At 33.9% G+C, this 25,554-nt stretch overlaps 2 protein-coding genes across 3 annotated transcripts in view; one reads left to right on the top strand and one right to left on the bottom strand.

The window, feature by feature from the left end:
• Positions 1-5,343, top strand: part of LOC150101707 (uridine diphosphate glucose pyrophosphatase NUDT22-like) — a 31,952-nt gene extending 26,609 nt beyond the window's left edge. The window contains exon 3 of the mRNA XM_090400113.1: positions 2,942-5,343. Within this exon, the coding sequence (XP_090256239.1) occupies positions 2,942-3,131 (190 nt within the window). The 3' untranslated portion in view covers positions 3,132-5,343. The remainder of the gene's footprint in view (positions 1-2,941) is intronic.
• Positions 5,344-18,633: 13,290 nt separating this feature from the next.
• LOC150101706 (triokinase/FMN cyclase-like) overlaps positions 18,634-25,554 on the bottom strand; it is a 126,310-nt gene continuing 119,389 nt past the window's right edge. For both annotated transcript variants that reach the window (XM_090400338.1, XM_090400339.1), the window contains exons 11-13: positions 23,462-23,596; positions 20,912-21,159; positions 18,634-19,093 (exon numbers count right to left, since the gene is read on the bottom strand). In XM_090400338.1, coding sequence (XP_090256464.1) covers positions 18,830-19,093; positions 20,912-21,159; positions 23,462-23,596 — 647 coding nt within the window. In that variant the 3' untranslated portion in view covers positions 18,634-18,829. The remainder of the gene's footprint in view (positions 19,094-20,911; positions 21,160-23,461; positions 23,597-25,554) is intronic.

The raw sequence follows: 25,554 nt of genomic DNA, 5'->3' as shown, positions 1-25,554 counted from the left end.
GAGGACCGGAAGATAAAGACATTTATGTTTGGTATTTTGGATGGCTTAAACAGAAGAGGGAGACCATACAGAGAATGGATAGATGATATAAAAGACTGGTGTGGAATGGGTGTACAAAAACTGCGACACTGTGTACTGGACAAAGAAAGGTGGAAGAAGATAGTGAAACAGGCATCAGACATCAACGGGCAGTGAGCCAATGGTTCGTGATGATGATGATTAGAAGGAAAGAACAGAAAAATCATATATGTTCTTTGGATGATAATCTAAGGGCGAACTAGTATAGTGTGCTCTAGAAAATGATTGCATCACTTCATTTATTTTAAATAAATTTGGCATGCTGCTGTAACCTTTCTTCTGTCCAAAGATATTAATGACAAGAGATTGCCAAAAGGAGTGTAACAGTAATTGACTTTTCTCGCTCCATTCACTTTCTCATAATGTTTCTGCATTATGACTTTACTATAAGTATTTTTATAGGTCTTCTGCTCCACCAAACTGGCCACACCATTCTTCTGATTTCTTCTGTAGCATGTGAACACGTGAACTGCTGGTCAACAATGTACACAGTTTAGCTTTAAACTTATCTCCCCTTCCCCCGAATGTTTAAGAAACATCATGATTCTTTCTTTCTCCCTAACCATTTCTTATGTACAGCATTCTTTTGTAACTGGTAATTAGTTTACGGAATTAACAACGCATATAAAGTATATTAATTAAAGGTAACTTTAATGAATAACTTCTATATTTCAGCAACGTCACATTGCCATCTTCAGGAACATAAAGATATGGTATGTGCACACAGGCACTAACACAAAGCAAATGAGGAAGAAAGCAAGAAACTAATATTGTTCCTAAAGTCCTAATGGTGTCCTCTTGCGGGCTAATTTGGTAGTCTTGGCAGTTGGGCTGAAGTTCTCATAATGAAAGTCTCCCAAATTTGGGGCAGTTTCATGCACCCAAATTTGTTGAGGTTAGGAACATTTTTTAGAGCTGCTGAAGATTCTTTGAATAATTCGTATTTAAACTTGCTGCGATGAATTATTTTTGTTTTCTTCCAACGAATTTTATGGTGGGTATCTAAGTCTGCCAGCCCAGAGTGGCTGTACTGGTGAAACTGGATGTAGTCTTGGTGTTCTGAAATCCTGATATTTGTTGTTCTGCCTGTTTGGCCAAAGTAGGACAATTTGCAGCTACAAGGGACCTGGTATACACCAGGTAGGTCAAGGGGAAGTGGTTGGTCTTTGGTAGAGCGGATAAGGGATGCCAACTTTTTATATGGTCTGTAACAGGAAGTAAGGTCTTATTTTTTGAGGATATTTTTCTAAGGTGAACTGGACTGTGGGGTGTTGGTTGTTTAAGTGTGTTAGGAAGGAATGGAGTGTGTCTGAGCCATGTGGCCAAATAGCAAATAGGATGATGTGTTTGCTATTTGGCCACATGGCTCGGACACACTCCATTCCTTCCTAACACACTTAAACAACCAACACCCCACAGTCCAGTTCACCTTAGAAAAAGAGGAAAACAACACCCTCCCCTTCTTAGACACTTTAATCACCCACCAGCTTGATGGATCTTTGGTTTTCTCTGTTCACAGAAAACCCACCCATACTGGCAGATACATTCACCAGCAGTTTCCCCCCCCCCTCACAACAATATGGGGTTATAAAAACACTATATAACAGGGCAAAATTAATCTGCTCAGATGACAAGGCCCTAACTACTGAACTAAACCACATCCTCAACACTTTCTTAGCCAATGGCTATAACCCCAAAAAAATCCAAAAAATACTAAAACCAGTAAACCACAACTCCCCCTCCACAATAAAGATTACACCAAGTCTATCACCATCCCCTACATCCAGGGTACCTCTGAGAAAATAACCAATATCCTCAAAAAATATGACCTTACTTCCTGTTACAGACCATACAAAAAGTTGGCATCCCTTATCCATTCTACCAAAGACCAACCACTTCCCCTAGACCTACCTGGTGTATACCAGGTCCCTTGCAGCTGCAAATTGTCCTACTTTGGCCAAACAGGCAGAACAACAAATATCAGGATTTCAGAACACCAAGACTACATCCGGTTTCACCAGTACAGCCGCTCTGTGCTGGCAGACCATGCCTTAGATACCCACCATAAAATTTGTTGGAAGAAAACAAAAATAATTCATCGCAGCAAGTTTAAATATGAAAGATTATTCAAAGAATCTTCAGCAGCTCTAAAAAACGTTCCTAACCTCAATAAATTTGGGTGCATGAAACTACCCCAAATTTGGGAGACTTACATTATGAGAACTTCAGCCCAACTGCCAAGACTACCAAATTAGCCCGCAAGAGGGCACCATTAGGACTTTAGGAACAATATTAGTTTCTTGCTTTCTTCCTCATTTGCTTTGTGTTAGTGCCTGTGTGCACATACCATATCTTTATGTTCCTGAAGATGGCAATGTGACGTTGCTGAAATATAGAAGTTATTCATTAAAGTTACCTTTAATTAATATACTTTATATGCGTTGTTAATTTCGTAAACTAATTACCAGTTATGTCTGACCAACGTATAAGCCTTGCTATTAGAAGCATTCTTTTGTATGTGTGTGTGGGGGGGGTGATATACATATAAAAGCACATGACTGTTTCTTAGGCCATTTCAGTTGGTATCTGTCACTGTACATTGTTTAAGTCTCTAGATTAACCTACTGAAAGATTGGCTTGTAAATATTTAGTTTTAGAATTATAAGTACTGCATTTCATATTCCTACATACATACATACATATTTTTAAATCTCCCTAGAAGACTTCAGCATGAATGCTACTTACCACTATGAAAATTTTAATGTGTGAAATAAAATCATCCTATATCTTGGATGTACTTATTGTTCTTTTTTTTTTTATATGATTGTCATTAATCATTCACTTAGCCAGTTTCTTATTACAGGTGTGCTCTTCCTTCACTAGAAGTAATCAATAATTATAACAAAAGAACACAGGCCGAAGCATTTGAATCTACAGAAATCTTTACTATTCATAAAGAAAGGATACAGAAATTATCAGCTGACTCCAGTTTATGGAAACAGTTTACACCAGCAGCTAAGGGAGCAATGCTTCTTCTCAATAAATATTTTTAAATTTGTGTAGAAATAGTTTCATCCAATTGAAATATGCATTATTAAAGATGCAAATTTATTTTGTAAACTTTTAGAAGACAAAAACATTCTCTTGAGGATCAGCAATGACAGTACTCATTTCCTGGCACACAAAAACCAGCACTCTAATTAAATACTGATGGAATGTTATGTATCATTTTTAGTGAATATATTAGCCTCAATTTGAACAAATTATGGAATTGAGCATTTTGATTGTAGCTAGTTCAGCAATTAGAAAAAATGGTGCAAGACTTCTGGAACATTTTTAATTAAAAAAAAAAAATCCACTAATACCAGCAGTCAGAGCAGTTTAGTTTAGTGGAACAAGATTGGGTTAAATTGTAGGAATAAATAAATTTATCCAGCTTATCCCATTTCACAAAAAACAAGGCAGGAGGATGATAATTTTTTTTTTATAGTATGCAAATAAATGAGACAATAAGCTAAAGAAAATTCATCTTTCATATGATATTATAAAAAATATATTTCTTTATATAGTTTTAGATACTATTATTGCTAAAAATAATAATAAATAACAGTGCAACGAACATATTTGTTAGTATAGTTTCCAATGTTCTGATTAAAAAAATTTGATTCAGATATTTAGCCAAATGCTTATAAAACATCTTAGTTATTTTTATTTCATTGTTAATAGTGAATAATAAAAAAAAATAATAATACATATTGCACATCATTGCTGTGAAAGAAAACCTGGACCAAATTTTATACTTTTTTATTTTTTTTTTATTTATATAGATCTTGCCTGTTTGGGTTTTCTTTGTCTTAGTAAATGAGTTACGTATGTAAGTACTATGCTGCAAGTAGCATGGCTGTCTACTTTTGGGTTCTTTGACAGCAGTTTTTTCATTGTTCAGTATGGTTACCTGATGAAAAGTTGTTGTTCTCCAGATATTTTATATGACATAATAAACCATACAAGCAAGAGGGACCACTATGGTGTCCCTTCTTTTCTCCTCACTGGTTAACATCTTTAATAAAAATTTTTGAATAGAAGGCACTTAAATTCAGTACCATTAAAACTTTTCATCTGTTTGTGTTATGTGATGTATTTGTAATTTGGTGCCATTGTTCAAACATACATCACTCTCGGGTTGGTTTTATTATTTAAAAAGCAAATAATCACAGTTCATCATTTTTAGACACACTCACCACTAGAAACCCTGAACTAGTATTGATTGATAAGTGACAGAAAATGAATTGACATTAACAAAGATATGCACCACCTTTCCACAATTCCTCAGAACTGTATGGAGTCTTTTTCTTAAAACACTCATCAACAGAGCAAGATCCATTTGTTCCAGTGATGAACTACTTAATAAAACACTAACCTCCCTAGGGTGGAGGGAGAAAATTCCTTTTCAATTACTATAACTCACATTTAAGGGGGGGGGGGAAGAGCTCATAGCAGTGCCATTTCAATTCCATACATAGGGAATGTCAAACAGAAAAAGAAATTTATTTTACAAAATTATGACCAAGCCACAACCTTCAATCCTATCACTAAATTGATCCATAATCTGCTCTCTCAAAGATGCTACATGTGCAAAATTCAATGAATCTTTCAGCCTGTTCTATGAACAATTTGGACATTCTGCACTGTCCAAATGGAAGAACAACAAAAAAAAACCTTTTTAGCAGATACAACAAAAGTAGATTCAGCAGCCAAAAATGCTATTCATTGAATTAGCTGAAACTGACATGGTTGGCCTAGTACTTTGAATCCTGTTGTGGATATATGCTATTAACTGGGTAAAGCTATGACCAAGGAATGAATAATTAAACACATGGTATGTAAATCATGTGAGTGTTGAATGGTGTCATTTGAATTCTTTTCTTTTCTCCTGATGATAGGATATCCTTGTAACAAGTAATATTTTGGATTGTTACAGTAGAGGACCTGTTGATTATACTGTCAACAAACGGAATGTTTTTGACCAGTGAAATTAATTTAGATTCTAGTTTGTATCTTGAGATGCTGAATCCAAATCTGAAAAAATCCGTAGCATGATTGTTTCCCAAATATGTACTTTTGTGAGGTGGCGTATTTTACCATGAATTATTATTATTATTAGAGCAACCTCTATGGAGTCTGCAGACTCATCAGTTTTGCTAACCAATAAATAATATGTTCAAAGCACTTTGACTTATATAATAAAATCTCCCATATATTGAATGTTGTAATTTTAATTCATTTACTTTTCCCACATTCACGTTGCATTTTGCCAATGCATTCCACTCACCTAAAACTCTCCATGCACAAAAAAACAGTTCATCACATAGTTCTTTACACAACTTCCAAGGATATCCTCTTGTTCTTTCCCTAAACTATTTTTATAATTTCCTCTCTATTAAAATGGTATGATTCTGTCACTAACTTATCTCTATCACAGCACCTCTTCTCCTCCTATCCACCAAACCCTGCAATTTACATGCCCCCTTCCCCCCCCCCTAAAAAAAAAAAAAAAATCTTCACATATTCCAGAGTCCTGATATTGCCTTGATTATTCATCTCTGGACCCATGCCAGCTTCCACAATGAAAACTTAGTGACCAGATTTTAGCAAGTAGTCCTTATTATATCTGATCGATGCCTTATGCAGTGTATTTGATTTTTTGATTAAAAATTAGTCATAACAATGCTAAAATTTTAAATTATTGTAATTTAGTTACCCTTTTGGAGGTACTTTGAATCTTAAAGTGTGATAAGTTGTTTAAATATCTAATTTCTTTGATAAAGAGCCAAGAGGCTATTTTTTTCTGGCAATATAAATTAAGTTAAGGGGATAATAAATCCTGTATTATTTTACATCCGGGTAAGAAACTCGGAAATCGAAATCTAAGAGTTTCATGCCGAAGAACTGTTGCCGAGTCCAAGCATAAGTCATCACTTGGGTAGTACAACACTATGGCAACTTGTGTCAAAGGTGGAGCAAGCTCCATCACTATCCTTAATATTTTCTCATAATGTAAAACACCGCTCCTAGGAGATGTATTACTGTTTTACATAATGAGGAGAGGTTACTACCCAGACCGGTTTCGACCTTTATTGAGGTCTCATCAGTGAGTAGGTAGACCTGGAATACCAAGGTTTAAGTGAACTGAACTTACATATATCTCTACTAACGAATTGCCAGACCGGTGTACCCTTACTCCACCTTTGACACGAGTTGCCATAGTGTTATACTACTCAAGTGATGACTTACGCTTGGACTTGCCAATAGTTCTTCGGCATGAAACTCTTAGATTTCGATGGATTTCGATCTCCGAGTTTCATACCCAGCTGTAAAATAATACAGGATTTATTATCCCCTTAACTTAATTTATATTGCCGGAAAAAAATAGCCTCTTGGCTCTTTATCATAGTAATAATAATATATGGGTACGCTGGTCTGGCAATTCGTTAGTAGGGGCATATGTAAGTTTGGTTCACTTAAACCTTGGTGTTCCAGGTCTACCTATGCACTGATGAGACCTCAATAAAGGTCGAAACCAGTCTGGGTAGTGACCTCTCCTTATAAAGTAAAACAGTAATACATCTCCTATGAGCTGCGTTTTACATTATGAGAAAATATTACGGATAGTGACGGAGCTTGCTCCACCTTTGACACGAGTTGCCATAGTGTTGTACTACTCGAGTGATAACTTACGCTTGGACTCGCCAATAGTTCTTCGGCATGAAACTCTTAGATTTCGATCTCTGAGTTTCGTACCTGGCTGTAAAATAATACGGAATTTATTATCCCCTTAACTTAATCTAATTTCTTTATTATGTTGCATTAAAGAGGCAGCAAAATGAACATGGACTTGTATATCTTTATTACTATGAATGTGAAATAGTAAACTAAACTAAATAAAAAAGTAGGCTCTCATTATTGCTGCATATCATATAAAATTAATTTGACTCATTGGATTCAAGGAAAAGGACAGTCTCTAACTCTGATGGTACCAGGTTATTGGGAGAGATCCAGAAGATTATGCAAGAGATTGGTAATTCTGTTGAAGCACAATATCTGGATTTTCTATGAAAACCATCTTCTCATATTTGTTCCACCTAATTGCAAGGTGTTGCAGTAGTGATGTACCTTCTGCTGCTGGTGTGAATAGGAATTCATTGTTATCAAATGAAAGTATTTATGAAGCTGCTGTTAAAACTCTCTCTCTGGTTCAACAGAAAGGAATTAAACAATCATGTTCAAGACCTGATCTGAATTTATCTAAGCAAAAAATCTGAACTGCTTCAATCTCATCTTCACCAACAACAAGAAAAAAAAAAGTCATTAGCTCCAGAAACAAACATTTCTGTTTTAAAAGCAGTAAAAAAAATCTTAGTTTTATATTTTGTGACAAAGAATGGAATTTGTTACTGCCATGATGTAGATAGACTTTTTTTGAAGAAATGAATAAACTTCATGAGCAAAGTTTGGTACTTGGTTGTATATGCTTCTAAAACAATGTCTTTCATATATCTCCTGCATATACAATAAGCATAAACAAGACGTTTGAAAATATGCCAAAGTTGACGAAATTAATAAGATACACATCATTAAAATATTTCTGACAATTTAAAAATAAATGCATGTTGGATAGGCATAGATGATTTATTAATGCTTTTTTTCACTTATGGGCCATGCTAGAGCATTAATATCAAATTCCTGATATGTACCCTTTATCGGTTTAGGTTATTGCTACCTTCTTATTCAATTTTCCTTCAAATTAGTCTGTTATCTGTTCAAAACTCCAATATTGTCAGATCTTTTTGTTTCGGTCTTCTAAAGCACTTAATACTACATCAATCTATCTAGATCTTGGTTGCCATAATAACCTTTTTCTCACCCAGTCTAAGTGACCACACCACCTGAGATTAGCTCTGCTCACACACTGGAATGCTAAGAATGTCACATTGCTTTCTAATATCTTCATTTTTAATGTGTCATAATCTGTGGTTTATAGTTCTTTCCCAAAAGCCAAGGCTGGCTACCAAACACCCTTATAGGATGCCGCTTGTAAACCTTTAGGCATCTAGTCTAACATCTTCCACTTGTTGTTTGTGTATTTTTGTGTGTGTCATAATTTTTATGTTTTATCTCAGATGATGTCTCTGTGACAGAAGAAATATTAGAACTATTAAACCTGTGTTTAATTATTTCATTGTTTTGTTGTTCTCATTCCATTAAATCTGAAGATGAATTTAAACCTGCATCTAAACCCTAAATACATTAGACTATATATTGCTCTATGTAATGTTCCATTTACACCATATAAACTGAACCATTCTGAACAGTATTGATATGTACTCCTGGTTGTATTCTACATGAATATTTCTTACCACTGTTCTGTCACTACTTATGTCATTTAATAGTTATTCAAAGTAACTACTTCAAACACTCAGAATATTTTTGGTTTTCACATCATCTTTGTTATCTGATTCCTTTTACAATACTCTCGCCTCAATTTCTAATCTTTTTCAGTTAACCTCTAGAACATTTTGCCGCCTTCCGGATATTTAGCTTTTACTGTTTTCTTTCCATAACTCTTGTTTAGCTATGTTTTGCTTCACTTATGTTTTTCATCTGTATTCTTTCAGAGTACATGCTAGGAATTTTTCTATATGTTTTCTTTTTTTTTAAACAGTCATGTTCAAGGCTTATAAGACAACTTCATGAATCAATGGGTTTTTTTTTTTTCCTCCTTGCAGACAACTTTGCCTCTATAAAGATAACCTCAATATGCCTTCTGGGAATAAATCAATGTTTTTTCAGTCTTCCAATGAGTCTGCAGGGTTTGATTCTTGTTTTCAAACTGTAATTTATTTCTTAAAAAGAGAAGGTGAGGCCTAATTTTTTCTGAAGAATGGGCAGTCCACTCTTTGCCAATCACTGACAGCTAGCTCATGGCTATCAATGATTTTAATATGTATCTGTGGTCCCTAACATTATATATTATCATCTAAAATAGTGCGAGTTCTATGGTTGATTTTTAGTTGCTGGATTAAAAAAAAATCCAAATTTCCAGGAGAAAAAAGCCCTATTTGTCTGTGCCAGATATTGACTAACTTGGAAACCAGTTGAAGAAAAGCCTAGAAAAAGTTTCTCTGTTCAGTGGCTAGAATCAAACTCATAACAGTTTGATTACTATGAATACTATGAATGTAAATGCCATTTCCACAGGAATAACAAATACAGCAAATCACTGGAAATGAGCCAGAAATCCCAGAGTTCATTTGTCTATATCAATCTACAGTGCTCACCTTTGAATACTGCTCAACTTTGATTCTTTTTAAAACTTTTGTATATATATTTTTCTTTTCAATATGAAAAATCATTTTCATCTTGCTCAAAATTAATGGGGATCACTTCCTCTTTCAAATCCTTTGTATATTCTTTGTCCTGAATTAGCACTTCATGACAAAGTCAATCAAGGAAATGTTTCATCTTTTCTCTATGAATTTGTGCACATCTTTATCTTGGCAAAGATTTAATAATAATTACTCCATGTCCTGAATAGAAATCTATCAGTTACTTACCATTATATTATTATTATTATTATTAGCTTTGCTGATTTTCTGAATTTTCCCCAAACATTTTTATGTGTGGACCATTTTTTTCTTTTTTGTCATTTGCCTTCCCCAATGACTTGAAAAATACCTCCACTTCTTCCTTAATAAAACTGTCATAGACACAAATGTCTCAATTTTGACATTTGTCATCAATGTACTTAATGTTGCCTGTCATTCAAGATTATCCTTGTGTTTTGTGTACTATAGCTACTCCTTCCTTACTGTGATCATTATTAATATCCTGAATGTAACATCTTGTAGTTGTTATTTAGAAGAATCTTACTCTGCTCTTTTCATTGTTTCAGTAACACCAATTCTGTTCACATGGTAGTTATCCAATTCTTCTGCCCATTTCGCTTCTTTTCAATTGATACTTTTGTTGATTATGTCCATCTTCAATAATAACTAGTACTTGCATATTTTACTGTCTTTTAGGTTAAGCTGATACAGAACACAGTTTGGTCGGCTAAATCCCAAATTGCTAGCCCATCCTTATGTTAATGCATTTCTGGATGCTGACAATGTCAAGTTCTTTTCTAATATCATCATTTTTAATATGATATTGCCACTGATGCCATCTGAAGTATAACATCATCTGCATAAAGCAAAGAGCTGAGATTAACATCTCCGATTTTGATATCAGGTTTAATACCACCTTCCTTCAAAATGTGATCCACATAGATAATGAATAACAGAGGGGATAATGTACATCCTTGTCTGACACCAGATTTAATATTAAACCACCTTTCTGTATTTCCTTCAATTCTAACTGCTGACTTACAACTCAAATAAAGACTAAGTATTGCTTGATATAATGCCCTGTTGACATATAACTGTAGCGTTTCGAATAGCTTCTCTCTCTTGGCACCTTGTCATATGCCTTTTCCAGATCTACAAAACTTAAATACACATCTTTGTTATATTCCAATGATTTCTCAACCATCTGTCGTAAAGTGAAAATCTGATCTCGACAGCCTCTATTTGGCCTGAATCCAGCTTGTTCTTCACCAAGCTTCTCTTCCACAATCCTTCTCAAGCATTTCTCAAGTATACTTGCATATATCTTAACAGGAACACTCAGTAGAAAAATACCTCTGTCTTTCTGCCATTCAGTTTTATTTTCTTTTTTATATATGGGTACTATGAGAGCTATTCCAATCATCTGGAACTCGTCCCTCTGTCCAAGCCTCCTGAACTATGCAGTGCAGCCACTATAAGACTTTTATACCTCCATACTAGAGCATTTCTGGCAGAATATCATCTACTCCTGCTGCCTTTCCACATTTCAGTTTTTTAATGGCTTTTCTACTTCAAGTATGGATATGTATTCCTGACTGCATCCCTGGTCAGTGTTTTTTTACAACTGTGCTGTCATCACTGCTTGTTTCATTTAGCAATTTTTCGAAGTAATCACTCCATACTTCAAGGATATCTTTTTCTCCTGTTTTCATGTCACCTTTATCATCTCTAATTCCTTTTACAGCACTCTTTCCTCCATTTCTGAGCTTTTTCAACAGCCTGCAGAATATTTTGCCACTTTCTTAATATTTATTTTCTATGTTCTTACCAAAGTCTTCCCATGACTTTTGTTTAGCTAGTTTTACAGTGTTTAGCATTCTTACATTTGTCTCTGTATTCTCTAAGAGCACAAACTGACTTATTTGCCAGGAGCTTTTGATATGCTTTCTTCTTTTCTTTCACTGCCTCTTTAACTTCCTGTGTCCAACCTGAAATTATGATTTTTCTGTCTTTATAGACAAACTCACCACATGCCTCTCTGGCTGAATCAATCAGTTTTCTTTAGGGCTTGCCACTGAATCTCCAAGGTTTGGTTCCTGTTCTCAAACTCTTTCATTTTTTCTTCAATCATGTTTGTGCACAGAGTTTACAGTTCACATCTGAGAGCTGTTCAGCTTTTATTCATTTTAAAACTTTCTTACATGTTCTTCTTTTCGCTATATGAAATTAAATTTTATCCTGCTCAAGACTAAATGGTGATCACTTCCAATTTCAAATCCTCTGTACACTCTGATATCCTGCACGAGGGAGAAAACATCACCATCAACAATAACATAGTCAGTGAGGCTTTTCTTATTCCTTGCCTCTTCTCTCTATGTGAATTTGTGCACATTTTTATGTTGGAACATTATGTTAGTAATGCCCAGTCCATGTCCTGAGCAGAAATCCAACAGGTATTTGCCATTATTATTAGCTTTGTTCTTTTCTCCAAATTTTCCCAAAATATTTTTGTATGTCTGACAATCATTTCCCACTCTGCTATTTAGATCCTCAACAAGGACCAACTTTTCATTTTTCATTATGTCTGTTGCTTTCTCTAAAGCAGTGTTTCTCAACCTGTGGTCCGCGATGATGGGACAGGTGGTCCGCAGGTAGACTTAAATTAATTAAGTAAATATATTTTTTTTAATTATCCAAACAGAATAGATTAAAATTGAATAAGTCAGTAAAAATTATTGAAATCAAATGGAGCCTTAAAAAAACCAACAAATAGCGTCAGAATGTTCAAAGGCGGAAGCAATAAAACTATATTGTTTTTCACTTCACCCCTCTTTTATTATTCATCATCATTCTGCCGCTGAATTTGTAGCTGCAGAATAATGAATAATAAAGGAGGGGTAAAGTGAAAAACAATAGTTTTATTGCTTCCGCCTTCCCTTGCTGTTTTGTCAGATTTGAAGTGATTTGTTATCCACATTTCAACCAATTGCTTGTTGTGTGTTGATTTTCATTATTGACGGTTTCCTTCAACCAAGAGTCAGTATATATATTCAGAAGTGCTAAGTGATACTTGAACAAAGTGTGTTGTGAGTTAACCCCAGTATTTATATATTTTTTGGAAACGTTTTTTTAATAATGGAAAGTGGCTTAAAACTAGGATTTTGAAAAGAAGAGCAAATGAAACAGGTAATCTAACCCTAATTGTAATACATGTTCTAATGGCCAGTAAATCTGATACTATTAAACTAGAAGAAATAAGCAGTTCAAAGAAAATATACAGTAGGAAATATAACGGTTCATATTTGGAATTTGGGTTTTCTTGGTGTGGAGATGAAAGTGAACAGAAACCTCAATGTGTTTTGTGTTATGAAGTGTTGTCGAACGAGTGCATAAAACCTGTGAAACTCCGACGACATTTAGACACTAAACATTGTGATGTGAAAAATAAGCCAATTGAATTTTTTCAGCGATGCTTAGTGACATTAAATCATAGGAAGGATATAATTTCAGCCATGGGTTCCATTAATAGCAAAGCACTGTAAGCATCCTATCTCTTAAATTTGCGCTTCACGAAATCAGAGATAGCTGATTGTATCGGGAAAAATTTACTAATTCCAGCTATAAAAGATGTGGTAAAAACTATGTTTGGCAAAAAGTTACTAAAAGATGTTGATTTGATTCCTCTTTCAAATGACACTGTCGGTCACAGAATTAATGATATGGCAGGTGACATAGAATCTCAGTTAATTGAAAGAGTTAAGAAGAGCCCTTATTATGTTACAAATGATGCACAGTTAATATGATACGTAAGATATGCGCATGATAATAACATTCATGATGATATTCTTATTTGTAGAACTTTGTCATCCCGAACAACTGGAGAAGAAATATTTTGCACTCTCAATAATTACATAATATACAAAAGGATCCAGTGGGAAAAATGTATAGGCTTCTGTTCTGGATGGAACAGAAGACGTTGTATAGCAGTTTTAAACAGAATTTAAAACTGCTATACAATGCTGTCAAGCTAGTTAATTTTATTAAAGTTCGACTGTTAAATAACAGGTTATTTTCAGTACTCTGCGATGAAATGGACAGGGAATATACACAACTTTTGCTTCATTCTGAAATTCGCTAGCTTTCCAGGGGCAAAGTATTATCAAGGTTATTTCAATTAAGGCACGAAGTTTTATTATTTGTAAATGAACGTGATTCTGATTTTGCATCACTCCTTGTTGACGAAGCATGGTTATCAACACTATCCTATCTTTCAGACATTTTTTCAAAATTAAATGAACTAAATCTCTCCCTAAAGGGAAATTTTTTAATTGTTCTTGATACCTATGACAAAATAAAGCCATTCGAGAAAAAACTGGTTTTATGGATTAATTATGTAAAAGACAGACAATTTTCACCTTTTCCAGCATTGGAATCCTTTTTAGTGGAAAATAACATTTTTGTTCATTCTGAGTTTTTGGAAAGGGTTTGTGACCACCTCAAAAATCTGAAACGGAATTTTGAAACATATTTTCCGAATAACTTTTATTAACAGAAATTTCTGTGGGTTTGTGATCCATTTCAGGCTTGCAGTCATGAGAATGACCTTTTGTTATCGAAAAAGGAACAGTTAATTGAGCTTTCAAGTGACAGTGGGTTTAAAATGCAATTCCGTGATCTTGGTTTTGCTTGATTTTGAATCTTGTCTTCGGTGAGAAGTCAATTTCCAGAATTATCTGAAGAAGCATTGAAAATCGTCATGCAGTTTTCTACAACCTATCTTTGTGAGAAAGGATTTTCATTGCGCTTTTAAATATAAACAAAATACAGAAATCGTCTTAGTGTGTGTGTATGTGCCGATCCTCGAATGAAGTTGACCAATATTGAGCCAGATATCCAGCAACTCTGCAAGGGCAGAGAAGCTCAACCATCTCATTAAAAGTAAGTAGTAACATAATTATATCACCTTATTTATTTGTTTAATAAGATGATATAATTAAATTAAAAGTTTGTTCAACGATAATACACTTTTAATCGTTTATTTCCAATTTAATTAATTATGTTGCCATATCTTTCAAAACATGCTTTTAGATTTATTATGTTATAAATGACACAGTTTTTCTGAAATGTGGTAATTCCTACATAGGTTTTTTAAAAAAAATTACAAAAAGTCAAAACACGTATAGGGAAATAAATTAAAAACACTATGTTTATTTTTGAAGTAAAACTTTAATTCCAACATTCTGAAATGTTATTTTCTTGCTTTTCTGTTCGCAAAATCTTTGATCACATTGTCGAAGTCTATTTCATTACTCAGTTGCTGTTTTATAGACAGTAAGGCAAGATCTCATACACGCTGAAAAAGGTACTGCCAGGGGCAGATATCCCCCCCCCCCCAGCTACGTCTCTGTATCTTAGTGGTCTGCAGAATTGTTTTAGGCATTTAGTGGTCCTTGGGCTTAGAAAGGTTGATAAACGCCGCTCTAAAGCATTAAAAAATTCCTCCACTTCTACCTTAGTAGAACCTTCTGTGGGACTATAGGCACAAATAAGTCTCATTGTCCAGTTCCCCATTCTCATATTTGCCCACATCACTCTACTTGAGACTGCCTGCCATTCAAGAAGATTAACCGTGTATTTAGTGTTGAACACTATGGCTACTCCTTCTTTTCCTTGATTGTTATTGCCTGAATATAACATTTTGTATTTATTGCTCAGAAAGATCTGAGCAATAAATACAAAATATTATATTCAGGCAATAACAATCAAGGATATTACTAATATCTGAAACTGTAAAGTGACTTAACATAAAGAACTCTACTTAGATTTGCTGTTTATGAAGTAGTAGAAGAAACTTCTTACTCTGTTACAAAAACTGATAATTTGTGTGTGAAATTGAACTGCAAGAGGTAAGAATATTTACACGCCAGTGAAATAGGAGGAATTATTGAAAAAATGGTATGCTAAATAAGGAACTTAAAAAAAAGGATTCCATGGAAGTGAAGAGGTAGTTCTATTTTCAAGAAAACTGACTGATGAACATTTTGTTGTTGTGTAAACAAGGTGTTTAGTATGGTAGGCGTGATGAATTATATGTTAAACAAACCAGTTATAGAAAGAGTCATAGAGTGAATGGTGGAATAGAGTGATGAAAGTTTATTTTTCACTTGGTTTGCACACATTTAGTTTAATTCTTTATCCAAATGTGTGCAAACCAAGTTTGCGCCTGAAAGTATCTTCAGGACTGGGGTAAAGTGGTACAACACCGGGCGACTCCTTGCAAAGAAGGAGCAAGTATCTCAGTATCTCCTATAATGTAAAACACATCTTCTTGTGGATATGTATAATGTTATGCATTAAGGGAAGGGCCACTACCCAGACTAGTTTTGACCTTTATTGAAATCTCTTTAGTGGGAGCCAGGCCCAAGTGGAGATACCAAGGCAGAAGCATTAGCAAGGGCATCTCCTCCTATAGGAGCTGCCAAACGATGTGCCACCTTTTTATTAAATTACTCTGGATTTGGAGAAAGATGTTGAAAGTTTATTTTTCACTTGGTCAGACTATAATAAATTTAGTTTAATCCTTTATCCAAGTGTGTGCAAACACTTTATAGTCTGACCAAGTGAAAAATAAACTTTCAACATCTTTCTCTAAATCCAGAGTAATTTAATAAAAAGGTGGCACGCCGTTTGGCAGCTCCTATAGGAGAAGATGACCTTGCTGCCTTGGTATCTCCACTTGGGCCTGGCTCCCACTGAAGAGACCTCAATAAAGGTCGAAATTAGTCTGGGTAGTGGCCCTACCCTTAATGCATAACATTATACATATCCGCAAGGAGATGTGTTTTGCATTATAGGAGATACTGAGATAGGAGTGTTGGTAGCTTGCTCCACCTTTGCAAGGAGTCGCCTGGTGTTGTACCACTTTACCCCAGTCCTGAAGATACTTTCAGGCGCAAACTTTGTGTGCACACACTTGGATAAAGGATTAAACTAAATTTATTATGAATAGAGTGACCTGTTAAAATTCAGAAGAAATGTAGAAATAATAGTTGATTAATTGTAGTTTACTATTTCTTAATATTCTTTTAAGATAAGGGGATATCTAAAGTACAGTAAAACCTCGATATAACAGACTAATTCGGGCGAGGGGAGGCGTCTGTTAAATCCGAAAGTCCATTATATAATCAAGTAGATTTTTGGAATGAATTGGCCAGCACATGTTAAAACTGGTGAAGAAAATCATGCCATGCAACAAAATAACCAATTACAGCACGATTGGTGTGATCATGTGCTAATCATTCGGCAAATGATTAGCACGTTTTATGAGCAGTGACTCATTTACGTTGGATAAATTACTACATTGTTTTTCCAACATATAATGTCCTATTCGCCAAAATGTGTTAAAAATAACAGGAAATTAATAACAAAAAATAACCTGTTAATTTAATTATAAGCAAATCTTGGTTAAAAGCATTTTAAAATTAACAATATTTCGGTCCATATGTCACGTGTGACATATGGACCGAAATTTTGTCTGTTAAATCGAGATCCGTGGTGTAAAACAATCTCTTTACAAAGATAAAAAATTATAAAAAAAGTAAACATTTTTATATGGGTAGAGGAATTGTGGGAGCCAGCACCTATAAAAACATTATGGAAAAAGCATAATATCTGTGAGAAAGTGATTGAAGCGATTCTGTGTGAGAGAGGAGGGAGGGAGGGAGGAAGAATTAGCACGTGTTTTATGAGCAGTGACTCGTTTATGATGGATAAATTACTACATTGTTTTTCCAACATATAATGTCCTATTTGCCAAAATGTGTTAAAAATAACAGGAAATTAATAACAAAAAAAACCCTGTTAATTTAATTATAAGCAAATCTTGGTTAAAAGCATTTTAAAATTAACAGGGTGTTAATTTTCACATGTGACATATGGACCGAAATTTTATCCCTTAAATTGAGGTCCATGGTATAAAACAATCTCTTTACAGAGATGAAAAATTATAAAAAAGTAAACATTTTTATATGGGTGGAGGAATTGTGGGAGCCAGCACCTATAAAAACATTACGGAAAAAGCATAATATCTGTGAGAAAGTGATTGAAGCGATTCTGTGAAAGAGAGGAGGGAGGGAGGGAGGAAGAATCATCTATTAACTGAAATGCTTGATGCTTTTCAAAAGAGACCAATCCAAGTAAGAGATGATCTCTCTCATAGACTCACTTCAGTCACTTTTTCATGGATGTTCTGTTTGTGCTAGGCATAGTTAATTAAGAAGAGGAGAAGAGAAATTTCTGGAGATCTGACTACTAGCAAAAATAAGAGAAGATAAAGGGAGACCTTTCTTAGGAGAAATAGTACAGGTCTATATTTCAATGGCATTGAAGTTCACCAGGTTCTCATCACATTAGAGAATGGCAAGGGTGATATTTAAGATTAGGATTAACTGATATTCTAGTAAGCACATAATCATTTTGTGTGAGATCACTGATTCCATAATTATCTTAGCATCTCTACCTGCTGAATCAGTATAGTTGGAAAAGAAAAGCTAGTTACAGTTGTGACCATTAAAATCTCCAAGGAATAGGATTTCGCTATTCAGGAAGTTTGACCTGAAGAAAATCAATATTAAAATAATAATAATAATAATATATAATAATAATAAATTATGCATCAGAGATAAACAAATTTGATGGAACAAGCAAAGAGATTGTTAGCTAACGAAGATCACGAAGAGACATTAAGTTGCACATTCTCTGACATGGTATATCAGAGTGAATATATACACAAATGCTGCCTGTGAGATGAAAACAGTCAAGGTTCATATAATTTGCCCACATTTTGTATGTCTTATCACCTCCCATGTGGGATTGATGTCTATAAAATAAAATTTAAAAAAAAAAAAAAAGAGAGAGAGACATAAGTTGAACTGAAGAAGCTGAAAAGCTGAGTTTCTTTTAGGGAGGGTGGGGAATGAACTTTGGCAGAGAGAAATGGACATAAATGAAGTTGAAACGAAGGCCACATATTTGTGAAAGGGATATGGAAGATTATTATTCGCACTACCAAGGAGTCCAAGAAATCATCGCAAGGGCACTAACTTCTTATGCTACATACTTTTAGGAATAATACATATATATTCTCTATATTATTTTCTTTAAATTTCTCACAAAAGATTATTTATTCTATAAATGTTTTTATATGTTAGAAATATCATTCACATACATTAATAAGACATGATTTTCTAAATACATTTCTACTTACATAATTTTGCAGTTATGGTCATTAGGATAATTTGTAAAATATACCCATATTTTATTATTTTCCTGAAAATAAACTTTTTTTTCCCCTCAACAAATAAGTATTACTTGGATCTATCTAAGATTACAGTACACACAGCTGTTAACCATAAAGCTACAGCCTGAGCACCAGGATCCAGAGATTTTAATCTTTCTGGACTGACATAACTAGCTCTTCCAGCTTTTGCCTTCATATGAAGTGTGGAATTGACTGCTTTCTCTGCCTCTCGGACTGCCTCTTTCAAAGTAAACATCACTGTTTGAAGGTCATTTGTTTCAGAATTTATATACTTCATGAAAACAGCAGAAACAGCATGTAAAACATCTACCTGAAAGATATGTTCAGATGAATTTTTTTTTACAAATTGTTTCTCTCTCTCTCTCTCTCTCTCTCTGGAAGTGCTGAATGTTCCCACAATACAATAAAATGCTAACTTTATACACATAAGTGATTCCGAAGACAATACTATTTTTCAAATGAGACCTGTTAAAATTCAGAAGAAATGTAGAAATAATAGTTGATTAATTGTAGTTTACTATTTCTTAAAAGTTTTTAACATTTAAATATACTGAAACTCGACTTTTACTGCTGTACAGAGAAGTTTTCTTTTAACTTTTCTCACATGTAATCATCAGATCTTCTATGCCCTTTTTCTCTGTTGATGGCTTCCCTATGCCAAGCCATCTTCTCTCTGGTCATCCTGGTATTCATCTTCTTTTATATGGATGCTACTGGATGATTGTCTTTTTCCATCTATCACTTTTTACCTGTGCAATATGTTCTGCCTACCTCCATATCAGTTTTAAAATCTCTTCCCCCTATATCCGTTTTTCCCTTCTTATATTATCATTCCTTATTTTGTCTTGCATTCGGATGTTTATGACTTTAAATTTTTCAGGAAATGACAATGTATACTAAAATATTAATTAAAAAACTTTAATCAATACCTTCCAATATTTCGGTAATGTTACATGGCCATCTTCTGGGAACATAAATTATGATTGTGTGCACACAGGCACTAACAACGAGCAAATGAGGCTGAAGAAGGCAACTGATGTTGGTCCTAGTGTCCTAAAGTTGCCCCCTAACAGGCTAAATTGGCCAAGACAGCCTAATTTAGCCCACTATATTAAGGGCAAGTATAGGGAATCAGTCCTTTAGGACTGATTTCCTATACTTGCAGATAAACTTTGCTACATGCTTCCTAGCTGATTTTGCCACTAGGTCTCCAAAATTTAGCTATTGTTTTCACTTTTTTCTCCCATAATATTTGTATATTTAAGTATACAGTTTATCTGAAAACTGCTTAACTTTGATTCTTTTTAAAGCTTTCATATACATTTTTATTTTCGATGTAATACTGATATTATACTGCTCAAAACTAAATGATCAGCCCTATTTTAAATCTCCTATTAACAACAATGTAATAGATAAGACTTCTCTTACTTCTTATGGTGATAGTGATGATTAGTACGCATCCTGAACAAAATGCTAGCAAGTGCCTGGCATTACTATCAGCTTGACCTTTTTCTTCGGCTTCTCTCATAACATGTATATGTCTAGGACTGATTTGTTATTCTGCTGTTTAGGACTCTAACAAGAATCAGCTTTTTCTTTATGTTAGCTTCTCTACTAAATATTAATCATATAAAGTAGAATAATAAGAAACAGCTGGCTCACATCCTTTTGAAAATGCAGTACTTCTTATTTTGAAAGTGATTCATCTTATTGGATCTTGAAAGAAACCTTTTCTACAAAGTGATCTTTTCAGATGATTTTTTTTTTCTCAAACCATTCAATGTAATGCAGAAATAAGTTGATGACAATAAACATAGATCATCCATCCCCAAGTGATCATTCTCATGAAAAATTTGTTCATTTGTTCCTGAAAAACAAGCAATGGTAGAATTTCTGACTTGTCAAATAAAGACTTCATGAAGAGCCAAATACATTTGGAGATATGTGCTGTTATCAGGTGACAATATTTCTTGATTTTTGTAATTTCATCTATATTTCATGTACATATGAAATATAGATGACATTACTTCTTGTTCCTTAGGATAGTTGTTACCAAAAAAAAAAAAAAACAGGAAACACAAGATTCACATTTTAGACAGTGGTTATTCTTATGATTTATATGACTTACCATAGTTCTGTCTCCTGGTTCTGCTCCACCATACTGCATTACAGCTTGCATCCCAAGTTTCAGTGATTCACACCATGTTAGAACTCTGCAGTCTTTAATAAAAGCTGTGGCTGCTCCTGTAAAAAATAAACTATACAAAGCCCCAGATGCACCTCCCATGTAAGACTCAGCACTATTAGCAAGGAACAAAAGTGTCTGTTTTGGATAAGCCAACTGTAACTTTCCAACCTCTAAACCTTTCAGTACAGCTGTAAAATAAAAAAAAAAAAATTCAAAATCATCTTATATGAAACTAAAAATTTCATTAATATTTGCTGAATTTTAAACAGACCCCAAGATTAGATTTTTTTTTTAATGTCTTACTATCTAATTTTTATAAGATACATGGTGATATAATATAATCTTGTGCATAATGTATTTTAAAACCAGCATAAACTTCTACTCAAGCTAACTAGATCTCTCTTCATGATAACACAGAAGAAAAGTAATCTGGTCTCAAACATGAGCATTTTTATTGATAATCCCTAACACAAAAAGCTGTTTCAATTCAGCCACCAGGATAAGTGGAAAACCGGAAAGGAAAAAACTTTTTAGCATAAGACCTCAGTACTTTTAGATTCTACAATAGGAAATACATAAATAACTTTGAAGAAGTTACTTCAAAGAAATATTTCTTTGAAATATTTCAAAAAATATTCAAAGAAATAGCAACAGAGGAATAATTGAAGAGGAAGAAAGTTCTGTTTGTAAGTTTGGAATTTAACTGCAAGTTGACAGTGGCTAGCTGTTATATGGGAGAGAAAGTGAAGTGGTGAGAGAGGATTATTAATCATAAGTGCTCTCATGTGCAAGAGCAGCCTCTATAAAAATCTAAATAAGCAGTCTCTATAAGTAGAATCTAAAGGATATCATCACTTGGTAATGATGATGATGATACCCTTTAGCTGGAAAAACATGGATCTGAATCCTGTATAGAAGGCAAAGAAACTTTATAAAGGTTTTTTAACTGAAAATGTGTTAGCTAATTTCATATGGAAAGTGGAATGGTTTTCTTCCCAGAAATCTGTTGTTTTTTCATAAAACAGACAAACCAACCAGAAGAACAACCATAATTAACAAGACATAATACACTGGCCCCATAGCCTTAGTTGCTTTGGTGATAATTCAAAATAACTAAACTCCTCCCTCTACAAAAAATTATTTTAGAAAAGTTTGTACATACTTTAAAAACAGTATTTCTCATATTTATTTTGGTTGTGAAAATAGCAGTTTGGGTGGATGAATTTGTGATTTATATAAGATCAGCAACTATTTAGAGGTTAATGTCTGGAGCCAAAGAGAAAATATTAGATATTTGCAGTATGGTTATACCAAGAAAGGCTGGAAGTTAAATTTACCCCAAGGAAATATTTTGTTTAGAAATTTCAATATCACCTAAGGTAAGTGGGGGGGGGGGGGTTTGAAAGGAAAGTTTTTTTTTAGGCAGAAAAAAAAAGAAGATAAGATTGAGTTTTACAAGCACTGAAAGCTCTACTAACAGGTGGTGACTGTTAATGGATTTATGCATTATTTTAAGATGAAACAAATAAAAAGCAATATGAGTAATTTGTTAGTAAAGATGTTTTCCTCCTTAGGAAGAGGCTGATTATGAACTGATTTACAATCTTAAAGAATAACTACTTGAAACAAGAGTGTGTGAAAAGGTTAAACACAAAACAGGAGTCAGCAAAACGAAGAAAATGTGAGACAGAGATCTTTCAGATTGTGCCTGGTCACAGCAGAACATGTGGTAATTGGTTAGTAAGACAATCACAAACATTCATGCTCTTGGCAGGATTTGAACATGCAACCTCTTGGCTGGAGAGTGGATACACTAACCATTTTGCCAAACAGGCTGGCTTAGTCAGGATTCTTTGAAGAACACTGGAATAAAAAGACTGGCTTTTCTCTAGTTAATGTTGTAGCAGAGCCATCTGGATGCAAACAGTATTGCACAACAACTGTACCCAACAACTTTAATGAGACTAGAAAGCATTGTCATCTAAGCATGATAAAAGCTTTTGCTTCTTAGCCTTTTTCAAAATCAGTTTCCAACTGATTGGACTATTATGTATGACAGCATACTGACAATTTTTTATATTTATCATAACCTTTAGTATAGAAAGGTAGCTACAGATTTTGATAAAATCTGGTTACAAATATGCTGAAATTGTTATCTCTGACACATTATTATTTAAAAAAAAAAACAACCTAAGACAGGAATTTAAATAAGGTACTAGTAATACTAATCAGAACTTATTTTTACCTAATTGACAAGTTGTCCAATGTTGCTCAGGGTGTGAGAGAAAGTACAGTATATCAAAATATTAGATTTTCATCTGGGCAAACTATGCTAATGCTTAGTGTTTCTGAACTATAAGCAATTTTATATCTTGATTGTTTTAGTATGTTTTCTCCTCTTAGTACCATTTTGCTTTAGTATAGTATTTTGTTTAATGGAGTATGTATTATTACTCTCCTTGTAAAACCAACATTATTTAATCTACTTGCCTTCTACTCCCCTCTTTAAAGTAGTACCACAATCCCCATCTCCTGCTTCTTGGTCTAGTGCATTTAACTGACTTTCAGCAGTAATTAATGTCTTGCAGGCAGATATTAGGACTTTTCTGAACAATTCTTGACTTTCTGAAAGAAAGTTTCATGAAGAAACTGTATTAGCCATAAACTATAACATTGTTCAGTATGTGACTTTTATATATATATATATATATATATGATCTAAAAGGAAATGCAACATTCAAATATTATATTTAAGTGTGACAAATTTATAACCTCAAATAACTGTGATAGTAAAGAAGAATCTGAAGGAAATTGTAGTAATAATCTTTAGCAACATAGAGAGAGATTACTTAATATAAAAAATAGGCAAAACAACATTTCACATTTCTTGTACTTGTTTTCAAGACTTAAATCTTAAGTTAATGAAATGTAGATGGAAATTGTTGGGTGATTTCAATATTAGTATACTATCCAAGTCTTTAGTAACAGTAGAAGAAATGTATTTGAAATGAATGAGTGCCAGCCAGAAATAGTGATAGCATGATTAAGGGTAAAGAAAGTGTGCATGAGCAGTAGTTGGATTTAACTTCAGGTGCAGCAGTTCTGACAGATGGACTTGGCTGTGCTGGTAAATGTGAATGGAAGCAGTATACTGGGAAAGAGAAATATAAGTACTGAGAAAAGATCGGAGAGAAAGGGCAAAATGAAGAGAGAGAGAGAGTAAGGCAGGAAGATGGAAGAATGGGGGTGAGAGTGAAGTGAGGGATGCCAGTGAGGAGGAATTAACAGAACTCTGAGCAGCAGAGTGCTAAAATAATGACTGTCCAAAGTTGTTCAATAGAAAGAGTGTGACTATGCATGCAATGAAGAAAGGTGAGGATGTGGATGAAATGATAGTGATGAGTGATGGAGAAGTAGTGTGAATTGAGTGGAATGAGATTTGAGATCAATGTAAGAAATTGTGCAACAGAAAAGCGTGAGAGAAAGACAGTGAGCATACCACCCAGATATGATAATACAAAGTTGAGGAGAAGATCGGGAGACGGTAGGATGTATGGTATATTGCAGACCTGAGTGGAATCTTGGAAGCGAATAACAATTCTAGGAATGCTGATAAGGGACTGATGTTAATACAAATGTGAGAAGTATCTGGAATAAAGGGAATGAGTTTCGGCATTGACAAAACTCAGCTACTAATACTCAGCTTGTACTAATACTACTGTCCAAAGATAATGCTATTAGTAAAATCGAGATAAGTGATATCCTGGTAGGAATAGAAGGATTTAGCTTATTTTAGTATGATAACAAGGGTAAATAAGAAAAGGGGGAGTGCTACTTATTTTCATGACTATTCAGAGAGTAGAGAAATGATAAGGAAATGACAGTGATGGTTTCAGAATCTACAGCATGAAGTATAGGTGGGCATCAGTGGCGTTGCATGCTCATTTTGGTTGGGTGTGCTGTCATGTGGGTTATGCAACCCATGCTACAAATTTCACGTCAATCTAACTGCATGCATGGGTGTACGTCCGCAGAAAATTTTCGGGGGGGGGCAAAGCTTGGAGACAAATAATTACATCAGTAAATTTTTATAATTATTGATTTAATTAAATAATTACATCAATAAACGTCTTAGCTTTTTTTATGTAATTATTTGTCGATGTAAACTATAAATACATTATTTTCCTTTTGCATCGATTTTAATGATCTTTAATTCTTTGGGGGGAAAAAGGGTATTCAGAATTAATAGTTTTTAGCACAATTTCATATATAAAAAATTAAACTGCATATTTTATTAAAAATCAACTAATTAATTGATCTTAAATTAAATTATTTCATTTAAAAGCAAAAAAAAATCATAAAACTAACAAGTAAAATAATGTCCTGAAGATACTTTCAGGTGCAACCTTTGTTTGCTCATACTTGGATAAAGGATTAAACTAAACTTATTAAAGTAAAATAATATTAAATTACATACACTTACCTTTTAAAAATGTATTTTTTTGTTTAATTGATCAACTTATTTAAAATTTGTTTCATTATAAATTTACAATTCACACTTCATCAGTAACTCACTAGACACA

Source organism: Typopeltis vanoorti, chromosome 11 (assembly GCF_054136105.1).
Source record: "Typopeltis vanoorti isolate ZY-2024b chromosome 11, IOZ_Tvanoo_1.0, whole genome shotgun sequence".
NCBI classification, from domain to species: Eukaryota; Metazoa; Arthropoda; class Arachnida; order Uropygi; family Thelyphonidae; genus Typopeltis; species Typopeltis vanoorti.
The sequence above is the reverse complement of the archived record's forward strand: the minus strand, read 5'-3'. Positions and strand labels throughout refer to the sequence as shown.